At 38.3% G+C, this 13500-nt stretch overlaps 1 protein-coding gene across 4 annotated transcripts in view; it reads right to left on the bottom strand.

The window, feature by feature from the left end:
* Positions 1-13500, bottom strand: part of mcc (MCC regulator of WNT signaling pathway) — a 93177-nt gene that overhangs the window by 36725 nt on the left and 42952 nt on the right. For all 4 annotated transcript variants that reach the window (XM_073860239.1, XM_073860240.1, XM_073860241.1 and 1 more), the window contains 2 exons: positions 13087-13200; positions 5093-5235 (listed from right to left, as the gene is read on the bottom strand). In XM_073860239.1, coding sequence (XP_073716340.1) covers positions 5093-5235; positions 13087-13200 — 257 coding nt within the window. The remainder of the gene's footprint in view (positions 1-5092; positions 5236-13086; positions 13201-13500) is intronic.

The raw sequence follows: 13500 nt of genomic DNA on the forward strand, positions 1-13500 counted from the left end.
GAGATATTTCGCATATTCTAATTTCCCTAATGAGGATGCAAACGTTCTGACCTGCTGCATGCATATGAGGCGTCTCTAATTAAACAGCAGCTCTTTTCATTGAAGCTCATCTCATTAACATGCACACACGCACGCATACACAGCAGGTCACACGGACACAAACTCGAAGTAAACCAAGAGCTGTATCTCTTCATAACACAGTCACATAATATTAATGAGCTGTATAGGGAGTAGGGTAATTTTTTTGCTGACTACTTCAGGATCAGAATGCTCTTTCAAGCATCCGAATGGGAAATTGAAGAGGTTGTGTGCATCACTGTCACAATGGGAATGCAAAATATCTTAATGGTACTACAAATAAGCTTTGTATAATTCAAGCAAAATATATTCCCTTTCCAGTTAAGATGCTGCCTACCGTAACATAAAACTGAGGTAACATCAACGATGGTACAGGGCTGCATTTGAAGGGTAAAACTCTTGCAGGTGTCTTCAGCAGACAGGACCACCGCAGACGCTGAGACCTCGGCAGCTGCGCTCACTGTACTGTATGTGTGTGTGGTCCACTCACAACTGTTGTGTAAATGTGTACAGTCTGTGTATGGTTACAATAAAGTTTGTGTTTGTTGGTCACCAGCATATGCTGTGGTTTGGGAAACCATCAGTTAGCTTGATGGTTTTCCCACCAGGCTGCTTAACTAGCTCACCAGAGAGATTTTCATTTTCAACCACGGTTTCTTTTTTAAGTTATTTTTTGGGGGGCATTTTCACCTTTAATTGACAGACTGTAATGTACAAAGATGACCGGAAAGTACACGGCGGAGAGAGAGGAACGGGACCGGCAAGGGATAGGTTTGATTTTTTAAGGATAAAATATAATGATAAATTGTTAATGTACTGTAAATTGTTCTGGATAGAAGCGACTGCCAAATGCATAAATGTAAATGGATATCAACCCATACCTAAAAGGATCATAAAAACTAAATGAACTGTGGGGATGTCTTCTGGGCAGTTTTGGCTGAGACAGACCGGCTTTATGAGACTAATATGTGTGTGTACTGTAGGAATGGGCTGGTATAAGATTTTGGCGGTATGATAACCTTAAAGTAAACCTACTTTATTGCTTAAAACAAGGTTATTTTGTGTATTTGGTATAAAATGTGTTTGTGTGGTTTATGGTTAAAAAAAACACACTATTTTCCACATAATGTACATTTTTGTAGCTCCAGATTTCCCTCTATTACTGAAACGCATGGATTTATGTACAAAACTCATCGATTTTGAAACGCCTGTATCCCTGATTGGCTAGCTAATCTGTACGTTGCAAATGGCCTGAATACCTCTGACATTGGCCGGAAATATGGCGCTCCTTACCATGTTTGAAAGATGCGGTCACAATGCAGTGCATAACAGGATTTAACCCTCTGGGGTCTAAGGGGGTTTTAGGGCCCTGGGGAAGTTTTGACATGCACTGACATTTGTGCTTTTTTCAGTTGCTTAAAAACATATTAATGGCAAAAGTCTCATAACACTGCGTTCAGCACAAACTGGGCTACAATATTATATAATCAACATGTATGTACATGTTTGTATTTTTGAGAGAAAAATGTTTATGCGTATGCAAAATTTTTAAGTCACTGATATAAGTCCACAAAAATCATTCTAAACATGTTTTCCCAACACTTAGGGAAGCAGGATCTAGTAGTCTAGAGTTTTTTCTTCAAAATGATGTGAAAATCATTCTGCCTACTCATTCACATAAAACAATATATTGATTTACAATTTCTAAGACACTTTTAAAAGTATAAATGGTTTTTAAAAGTGTAATTTACCTTTTAAAAACCATAGTAGCCTAATCATGGTAAAGGTACTGTTTGACCATTGTAAAACGAACACAGGGTGGTTAGTGTTTGGTTGGCCAGCGAGAGGTTTACTTTTGTGCAGTAAAAAGTAAATAAGGATTCAGAGGTCGTGTTTGGTGCAATCGGATGAAACAACAAGGAATGGGGAGACTGGATTGTGGATTGCGTATCCATTGACTGCAGGAGGCACGAGTTATGCATATGGATGTTTCTGCTCGTTCACTTTAATGGCGCGGGGGTGTGGCGATCTCATCTCATTACAGATAAACAGGTAACAGGAGAGAGACGGTACATCTCCCTCTTCTAATACAGTTTACAACGAATGACAATATCTGTTTTCGATTTCACTTATATCATTTAAAAGCTGACATTCCAAGCATTATGTAGACATTTATCTTTTGTTTCTATGACAAGTATTCGTTAATTTACAGTTAATTTTTCTGACGTGTTTCTGAAAGGACTTCACTGAGGGAGAGAGAACAAAACGAGCATCCTGTTTATTTTCTTAATTTTGCGAAAAGAACAACATTCTGTTTTTATTGGGAGTGGATAGAAAAAAATAGACACATTAACGTTTTAAATGATGTATAAATCATATCTGTATGTCCAAAATCAGCAGAGTTATCCAAGTCTCTTTGCGGAGTGATTGAAAAATAAAGAGTTTGCGGCGCCCGCAGTCGACCCCAGAGTGTTAACTTATAAGCTATGAGTCTGAAGCATGAGGAATTATGATAATGTCTGTCTTTACTACGTCACCAATCACAGGATTAAACTGTTGCCGACAATCCGTGTGTTTGTTGTAGTCCAAGAAAAGAGATTTACGTTGGAGACGATTACTTGCGTCATCGTTTAATTTGGGGTTTGTACCTTTTGCCTAGCGTTAACATGTACTAATACACACTTACACACCATAGGAAATTTAAAATCGTGAATTGGACCAAAGATGCCCTTTAAATAAAAGTACAACAGTTTTACGGTGTTGCGGTATTGCCATTGCAACACTAAAATGTGTAAAAAATCAACTTTTTAACTAGACACAATACATTTTATTTTTAAGCAACGTACAACATGCATGCCAGGTAAAAATAAATTTACATTTTAATATTCAAAAACGTTTTTGTAATATATATTAACTCTTTCCCCACCATTGATTAGTTATCTCGTCAATTAAGAGGAAACACTTCCCGAGTTTTTCAGCAATCCATATTTCCACTATTACCCATTAGGTGGCGCTCCTACCCAACTTATAAAACACTAAATAATCCAAAAACAGGAAAAATGTCTTGTTTTGATCATCGCTCTAAATCTGATCTCTAACAAAAGTCCTTTACGAAAATGCAATTATCTCGGCTTACTGCTCAAAATTTGGTATTTTTGAAGAAACCTACTAATATTTGAAAGTTGATAAAAAGAGAACAAATTAAGATAGGATTAAACCTATTTTTTAAAGCAGAGAGTTGTTTCATTTGATATATTGTATGTTTATATATTTGAAGAAGAAAATTTTTTGGAAGGCATTAAACTTTTGTGAAAATCCTAAAAAGATACTAGCCTGGTAATACCATCCTCTGCTATTTTGCTTCGCTTCATAGACAGAGTCTGGCTGGGCATAATTGACAATCGTTTTCCTTCTCGTGGGAGGGGCTTGTCTGAAGTTTAAAATCATTGGTCTAAACGTAAGCCAATCACACATAACATTTGGATATGATGTGCTTTATGTGCCGGATCAGCCGCATCGAATCTCTGCTGTAAAATACACGTATGATGTGAAAACAAACCCATCGAGCGAAATACCAGAGTTAACATGGCTATGAACGACTTTTGCAGATTATGTAAAGTAAATCGGGCCAGAGCTAGTTGAACACTATCCTTACGGTGGCTTTCCACTCACGTCTAACGGGAGGAACGCCCCTCTCTCCTCTCAAACTCTTCCACCAGACAACCATAACCATATGTAAATTAAATCTTCCTACCTTATTTTCTGGTTAATCAGGAATGTCACCAAAGAATGCTTGCCCACGCATCCTCCACCATTAACTGTGAACAATATAATTCCATTCCATGATTTCTCGATCGTTGTGCACGTCAAGCTGTGCTGCATACAGTTTCTCGCTGACGATCGGTAAAGTTGATAAATTAAACTTTTCCAAAAACTTGTCGGGAGTAGGGCAACAACATAATCTCCATTCAAATGTTTAACAAACACTTTTCTTGTTCGGGTTTAAGTTGGCAAGTGCCGGTTCTCCACAACAGAGCAAATAGCTTTCTGTGTCTCCATGTCCACAACAAACTACAACCGTGATTCGGCGTTTAGCGTCTACGTCACGGCTCTCAGCCCGCCCTCTGTTCGTTGATTGGACGGTCGTTTTGAGACCGGGGGAAAACGGTTTGAATGGGAGGTATCTCAGACTGAGTACAGAAGCGTAATGAAATTTAGCGGAAGTACGAAGTCTGACGTAGTCAGGCTAAAAAGATACTGGCGCTGACCGTCAAAACACTGGCAAGAAAAGAGTTAACTGGAAACATCAAATCAATTACATGACTTAATGATATAATTAATTTTGTGTAAACCTTGGAAACAGTATCACACAAATGTTTGTGGTTTTGAAACCTTGACTCTTGGTATACCCTGAAACCGTTAACCGGCCCATGCCTAGTGACATATGCCAGTCCTCCTTCTCTGCAGAAAGCAATTAATCCGCTTAACCAATCCCAGCGCACCATTCCACGCATTGTAAACAATAATGGTGGCGTGTTGAATACACACAGAATCCTAGTTTTCCTCATCTACTTCGTGATCAACAAACAAACAAAAACAAAATAATACTTTTGGTGGCATTGATAAACGTGGTGATTTTCTGTGGCGGGGAAGAAACTTAAGTCATCAAAATGTAAAAAAATGCTGGCTGTTGCTTGTTCTCACACGACAGCATCAAACTTCTGTCATGTTAACACATTAACCCCAGGGGATCTTATGAAAAACTTTACATTATTTTACTTTAAGTCAATGAAAAATTAATCAGGTTTTATAATAAATCTTTAAAAATCAAATTAGGATTAGAATTTTTAATGTTATTATAACCTAAAGATGCTATGTGAACATTTGTAACAGAAAATAGTGGTTTTCATCTTGTCACTTTTTTGGTATAGAAAACACGTTTTTACCCAAATTAGTCAAAATGGATTTATTGCATTTTGGAACCAAACTCCTCATATATATATTTTTTAAGTACCTGATTGTGGTCCCCTGCAGCAGGTCGATCTTCTTGTTTAGTTCTGCGATGATGCTGTGCAGCTCTGTGATTCTCTCCTCGTAGCGTAGAGTCGTCCTCTCCTGCACATCCTCGTGCTCCTGCTGCAGATGCGACTGCTCAAACTGCGCAGACGCACACACACAGAGTGACAGAGATTAATAATGCAAAGTTACACTGTGAATTCATGTGGAAAACTGCAAGGTGACATAAATAAACAAACACAAGCTGTGAACCAAAACACACTCTCACATAAACACACATGCACATGAGGTGAACCCTTACGAAAAATAACCATGGTTGTATTCAAGTAAAACATTTGTATTATAACAGTTTACTTTACTTTTGGAAAAGCAAAAACAAAATGGTGTATGTGTATTTGGTTTGTTGTCGATTAGATATGGAAAATCAAAGCAATTATTACTCAATACTAATCAATTTACACAAAAAAGCAAGAGATTCAGTTTAACTGGCTGGTGTCTAAAGCAGAATCACAGTGGCCTGATGGGGTGGAGAAACACACAGATTTTAAGTCAAGGGGAAACCAAATGCCATCCTCGTCTAAATGCGTGTATATTTCTGAATGACCTTAAAGGAATGGTATGTTTTTCTGGCTTGAGTTAAAGACTCTGAGTCAATCACTCAGTCCAAATGATGACAGACAATAGCAGTAAAACACACAATCCACCTCGAACAAGAGTGACAATTACTGCACAATGACTCTATTCATAAATCACAGACACAAGAGGAACACACTGTTCTTCAATCAAAAAAAAAAACTAACTACAAAACCTTTTCAGATATCATTAGTGATGGTTTCAAAGGATAGACAGCGGCGTACTTATAAGATATCTGTCAGAAGTAACATCACATCTCATCATAGATAAGACAATCCCAGAATGCACTGCGGTAAGCTCAGATAAAATCATCATGAAGATGCCAGATGAGGTGAGATAAATATTAGAGATGCACAGACTGTGCCCATACAATTACTTAGAATGACATCTACTGATACAGATAGATACTGAAAGTTTTGCTTTTTACTCATTGTTTCGAATGATTATGTTGTGAAATCTTCCCATTTTTACTGCCAAGATATAATCTGCCCTGATCATCGGCTGTTTTTAGCCAGTCGGCTGATGTTAGATAGTGTGGGAAATGCTTTTATCCAATACCGATTATTCACCCCCTCTACAAAGATATTTGACTTCCTTCTTTCAATGATGCAAAATGATGATTTTTACATCATTAAAAGAAGGAAGTACAACACTGAAATCCGTATTTCTCCTGTCTCAGCGGAAAACTGAGGAAATTATGCACGACCATTCAAAAACATAACTGGGGTTCTAACTATACACAGAATAATGCAAATGGGTCAAGTGTCCCTTTAAAGGTGCACACTGTAACTTTTTAGAGATGCAACGATTGGAATTGTCTGATTTTCTAATGCTGCGTTCACACCAGCTGTGCTAGAGATGTCTAGTGCGAGTTATTTCAATATTAAGTGAATGTAAAGAAGCGTTTGCGCACATCTGGAGGTCTCGCAGCGCGAATGAGGCGTTTAACACAGCGCGGTAGACGCGAATCCGCCTTATTCGCGTGTCTACACTGTAAAAAATTTGCTGTAATTTTGCAGCTGGTTGCCAGTAACTTACTGTAGAAGATAAAGTCTGAAAATGTTTCATGTTCATTTAACTTTGAACAAAATGTTGCCAGTAAATAACATGAATGTAAAATCTACAGTAAGTTACTGGCAGCTAGTTGCCAGTAATACCCATTAATACTGTAATTTCTACAGAAATTTTTTACAGTGTAATTCACACAAATACCACAAATTGCCGCGCAAATGGTGAAAAATTGCACTGCGTTAACCAATCAGGAGCTTGGTCTAGTAGTGACGTGATTACAGGAAGCGAGCGGATACACAGACTTTTTGCCGCCTCTACCGCATTGAGGACTATAATTGTCAACATATAGGCTACAAACAAAAATCTACTTTTCTTTCACAAAAAACTTAATTTTCATTATAAAATAAAGTATGAAACATTGCGCTTTTACCCAAACTGCATCAAATTACAGAATCTTGCGACGTTTGAGTTGGGCTGAGGCCGGTCATATGTAAAATCAACCATTTCCGGTCGTTCGGTGCATCATTATAACTTTTAGGAGGATCTCTTGACTAAAATGCAATATTATATAAATAAATATATTGGTGTATAAAGACCTTACACAAAGAACTGTTTATTTTAATTACCTTAGAATGAGCCGCTATAAACGACAAACTGCTCTACAGAGCGCGTTTCGTCACTACGTGTTTCAGACGATGACATGTTTGTCCTGTGACGGCTACCGTAGCTTCTCTATGCTTTTCAAAAGGGGTGAGCAGTGGACTGAGACATTCGCAATCTCACCGCTAGATGCAGTTAAAATTTACACACAGCACATTTATATCCCCTTACGAAAATTAAGCATGGTTTTAGTTAAAACCAAAAAAACATGGTTACTGTTGTAAAACCATGGTTACCACAAAATCACCAAAGTTTTGTTAATAGTAATCAATACACCAAAAAAATAATAAACAATACACACTACACTTTTGCCACAAAAACTATGGTTAATTTTCGTAAGGGTCAATTTGACATAACATTTCTGCATTGTGTGTACTACATTATATTTTTATGTTTTCAGTATTTTAGCAACTGTGCTGGATTTACATTTAGGCATGTCCAGACACCGTTTTATCCGAAGCGACCTTACAAAATTGAGGAAAACAGCAAAGGGATTTGTAAAGCTTACAGAGTTTAACCAATCTTTATAGATACGACCTGTATCTATAGGCAAAAACTATCAAATATGCACAAACAAATCTCACGGAAATTCATGTTATAGTTTTTTTTATTAATCTATTTGTGCCATTGACACGATTTTCCGCTGTTTTTCGTGCCCCTTGAGCATGAATGTCTTTTTTGTGGTGCACAGCACGAACCATTGTCACTTGATGTTGTCACTTTCTGCGACATCCTAACCTAAACCACAACTGTAACCCCAACTCCAGGCGAGAATAGTTTTAAAAGCGGACGAAAAACATGTAGATACCAATGCATAAAATTACTTTCTAACGCAAACCCTGAATCTAACACTAACCTAAAGAGACAATGATTAAAAAATAGGAAAAACAATGATAAAAAATGACATGAAACAGAAAGTCGGTTTATAGAAATTTGTGCTGTGTCCCACTAAAAAGACATGCGTGCTCCTGGGGCACGAAAAACAGTGAAAAATCGTGTCAATAGCACAAATAAATTAATACATTTTTTTACTATAACACAACAGAATATGTACCCTACATTTCCTATGAGAAGCACAATTTACATGATGCATGGTGTACTACAATAGTGTGACCTTAATAAAGCTGTAATACAGTCTGGATGGCTTAGAAGACAGCTGCCTATGTAGACAACACGCTAGATTTCACAGCGCTAAGATTGTAAATCGTAACTTTACATCGGTATATGTTCTCACTTTTCATTTTAGTCTTTAATTAAGCGGTTGTGTGCTAAATGATCAGCACCTCATTGATTCAGTACTCTGTTTTTTGGACTGCGGTTGACATTTATGGCTCTGTTTCAACACTAATTCACATTGGCAACAACACAAGCTTTGTTTCGTGAGAGAACTCGGAGTGGATGATAAGTGCCGCTTCATGGGAAAACAAGCTTAAGGCAACACAGTACTCAACACAGAGAGAATGGATCCCCTTAACAGTGCTCAATGAAACAGACTGGAGGTCAAAGGTCAAAACACCTTCATACTCTCAGTGGTATGAGAGGTCCAGGTCAAAAGTCAGTACATGTGCCCGAGGCAAAGCTTCATGAGGTTTCTCAAACAAAGGAACCAGCAAGACGCATCTCAAGGCTTTAGACAATGCACAAAAACGGAAATATTTACACAAATTATTTTCAAAATTCCACAATTATCCTCGTAAAGGTGGTCTGTTGTGTAAATGTGAATGATTCAGTAAGAAAACGCATGTGTAACAGTATATTGGATCCGTGCATTACATGTAGATCTTATGGTACATTCACACGGGGTGTAAGCACAAACGCTTCTCATTTACTTTAAATGGGTGATGTCATGCGTTGCCGAACTGACTTGTGGATCCGTCGGCGCTGCATCACTGCCGTTGCTCGCAGAAGAAGTTTTACATTTCTCAAATTTTCAAGCGCCAACGCATGCGTTATGCAGTAACCTAATGCATAGTTAGCCAATTACGTTTAAAAACGTTTAAGGAGTATGTAGTTGTTTCGGCCACTGTGATTGGTTGTTGTCCATTCTTCAGACACGCCTTCCGTCAAGCGTTAACGCTAATGCCCCATAGGAATGTAGCACACCAAATAAATTCCATGTCTGAAAAACTAAAATGTTAGCGAAATATTGATTACTAACCGATACGGGATTGAATCAAAATCGAACCAAAATAAAATGCAAAAGAATCGAATTGACAAATTGGTCTCAACACCCTGCCCTAGTATCTCAACTACCTTATTTTTCAGACTATAAGCCGCGTTTTTTTTTGCTCCTGTACTTATGTAATTCAATAGATTCAGTGATGCGGAATGAAGAAGTCTGCGAACTTCACGCTAGTTGGCTTGTTGGGTTAATTTAGACAATTCAACCTTACAGGTAAGTTCTGTATGCTATGGTTTATCGTTTAAATAACTGATAATATTACTTTAACGTACAGACATCTATTCAGCCTGCTGTTCTGTCTGCTATTGTTAAGTTGAATAATTTGCCTTTCCAGATTAAATGTCTGTTCTTCGACTTGGATTTTGTGAAATAATTTTCTAAATAAACGCGATATATAGTCCACTGCGACTTATATATGTTATTTTGTCTTAATGACGCATTTTTGAATGATGCGGCCTATAGTGGCTTGTAGTCAGAGAATACGATATTTTTGTTTAAAAAGCACATATTGTCCGATTCACATTTTTACATTTCCTTTGGTGTGTAAGTGTGTATTAGTACATGTTAGCAATGTGCAAAAGGTACAAACCCCAAAGTAAACGATGACGCGAGCTATCGTGTCAAACGTAAATCTCTTTTCTTGGACTACGACAAACACACGGATCGTAGGCAACCTTTTACTTCCTGGGATTGGTGATGAAGACAAGACCAACATTATCATAATTCAATACTGTGTTTTTAAACCATAAACCACGCAAACACATTGTATTAAACCAAATACACAAAATAACGTTGTTTTTTTAGCAATGAAATAGATGCTCTTTAATATGTAATTTTATCATAGTGTCACCTGTCACAAGCTGGGTTTTATGTGCATTTGAAGTATCACATAAGAAACAAGTGATAGAAATGCAAAATTTCGAATAAAAATCCCTTAATTCGCAAAAGCGTTTTTCAGCTTGCAGGAGATCGTTTTTGACTTATGCGATAAAGAGTAAATGCGAATGCTGTAAGATGGATGAATAGATTCTGATGTAGCGAACATTAAACCCACGACACTGATCGTCTAGCTGTATCAGATGAGGATGTCTTGACCATATATGGGGCTCGACGTTATTATAATGCCCTTGCTGCTGGTGCCTGCATCAAAAATGCTGAATTCCTTCTTCTGTGCACAGCAATTACAAGCTGTGCTGCTAGTAAATTTTTAACTTGCTCAATCGAAACTAAATGCAGTCCTAGCTCCATTTTGTAAGCGTGCCTTGTTTTATTTACTGTTGGTTACCAATAACACCATTAATCACTTTAACAACTTGATGGAAACGCACCCAATTCGCATTTCTTTGTTTTTCTTTTTTTGCTAATTTTAAAAAGATTTGGATGGAAACCCAGCTACTGGCTGATAAGGTCTCCTTCTTACAGGGTTCGAACCAGCAACGTTCTGGTTAGCAGCATTGCATTTTAACCACTCCATATACTCCAGTCTGTTCATCAATCAACATACTATAGGACAGTGGACCGGTGCTAAACCTCGACTGACAGCTCAGACAGGTGGTTCACGCTGTAGTACGGTCAGTCACGACTGACACCAGGCATTCGCTCACAGCATAATGAACTGGCGACAGATGGAGCCTGTCTCACTGCCGGAGAAGAGATGAGACAGGGTTACTGTGGGGGATCTGTTGAAAGCACAGCATTAGATGAATCCAGATGTGCTTTACCCCGCATGTACCCAAGAAAAATGAGCTGTCAGATACTCAATTACTGCGATGTGTCACAATAAACACTCATGCAACCAATTACAAGCACAACAGTGTTATTATTTAGTGTTTACCAGTCATGCCTGAGATGCTGTTGAAGAGCTCATAGTCCAACATAACTAAACAACAAGATGTAACCTTCATCTAATATACAGGTATATGGATTTACACATGTAACGACTCCGACAACAAACAAACTGGTTATTTATAAAAAAAAGATGAAATGATTCCCCAAATAGTTGTTCACATGGCATGATGTGATGTCATTAATTGTATGTCAGACTTTAGGATTATTTACAGCGTCTTCTGGAGGTGATAACTGGGGCTCTCAACATTAGTGTGTGAATCAGAGATGCCACATGAATGACAAATCACATCTCCAGAGATGCGAACCTAATGAGAGGAAAACTGTGAGACGTTTATTTAACGTGAAATGGAAACATTTACTCACAGAAGATGACACAGACACAATTTCACAGAAAACACGTCACACACACACACACACCCTTAACAATCTGACCTCAGCCGAGTGACACAATCTCCCATGATGCATCACTACAACAATCACTGAGATGTGTTTTCACATAATGATGCTGCAGTGAACACACCTGTGATGAATTAAAACACTGACCTATAGACAGTTCAGTAGCTTAAAAAATCTGTATGTGTGTATGTTTTTGTATGTATGTGTGTGTGCGTATTCGAGTGTGTGCGCACGTTAATGTGTGTGTGTTCGTGTGTGTGTGGATAGGTGTGTGTTCGTGTGTGTGTAAGGATAGGTGTGTGTTCATGTGTGTGCATGTTCATATGTGTGTTTGTGTGTGCGTTCATGTGTGTGTGCATGTTTGATTGTGTGTTTTACTGAGTGAGTGTTCAAGTGTTTGTGTGTGTATGTGAGTGTTTGTATGAATGTGCTTTTGTGTGTGTGTGCGCATCCGTTTGTGCGTGTTCATATGTGTGTGCATGTTCATGTGTGTGTTCATATGTATGTGCACGTTAATGTGTGTGTGTGTTCATATTAATGTTCACGTTAATGTGTGTGTGCATGTTCATATGTGTGTGCATGTTCATGTGTGTGTGCGTGTTCATATGTGTGTGCACGTTAATGTGTGTGTGCACGTTAATGTGTGTGTGCATGTTCATATGTGTGTGCATGTTTATGTGTGTGTTCATATGTGTGTGCACGTTAATGTGTGTGTGTGTGTGTGTTCATGTGTGTGCATGTTCATTTGTGTTTGTGGGCGCGTTTATGTGTGTGTGCGTGTTCATGTGTGTGTGCGTGTTCATGTGTGTGTGCGTGTTCATATGTGTGTGCACGTTAATGTGTGTGTGCGTGTTCACATGTGTGTATGCATGTTCATATGTGTGTGCACGTTAATGTGTGTGCGTGTTCATATGTGTGTGTGTGTGTGTGTGTGTGTGTGTGTGTGTGTGCGCATGTTCATGTGTATGTGTGCGCGTGTTCATATGTGTGTGCATGGTTATGTGTGTGTTTGAGTATGAGTGTGTGTGTGTGTGTGTGTATTTGCATGTTTTATTTTGTGTTGGTGTATTCAAGTGTCTGTATGTTTGAGTAAGTGTGTGTGTTTTTGATTGATTGTGTGTGAATGTATGTATGTGTGTGAACATTTGATTGTGTGTTTGACTGTGTGAGTGTTCAAGTGTTTGTGTGTGTATGTGAGTGTATTTTTGAGTGTTGCATTGAGTGTTCGTGTAAGTTTAAGTGTATGTGTGTGTGTTTGTGACCTGTGCTTCAGCGAGCCTCCTCTCCAGCGTGTCTCTCTCTCTTTCGCTCTGCAGCAGTCGCTGGTTCAGTTCCACCACATCACCCTTCAGAGACGCCAGAGCAGCAACATGAAGCTAAAACAACACAACAAACAACACAAATATTACTGTACAGTATATTAAACATAAACAAATTCACTATAAACCTAAAAACTCAAAGAACAAATCTTAGTCAAAGGTTTAAAACGAGTCTGTGCCGATTATGAAAAAACGAGAGTTCAGGGACGTCGCACCACCAGGCGGCCATGCTTGCCACGCCATTATTATTCATGGCATTGTGAACGCCATTATTCACTCCACATTCAAAGCACAACATGAACAAACAAGCCGGACATCAGCTTCGCTTGTAATGCACTGGCATCCATAACTAAACAA

This window comes from Misgurnus anguillicaudatus, chromosome 22 (genome assembly GCF_027580225.2).
Source record: "Misgurnus anguillicaudatus chromosome 22, ASM2758022v2, whole genome shotgun sequence".
Classification (NCBI taxonomy): domain Eukaryota; kingdom Metazoa; phylum Chordata; class Actinopteri; order Cypriniformes; family Cobitidae; genus Misgurnus; species Misgurnus anguillicaudatus.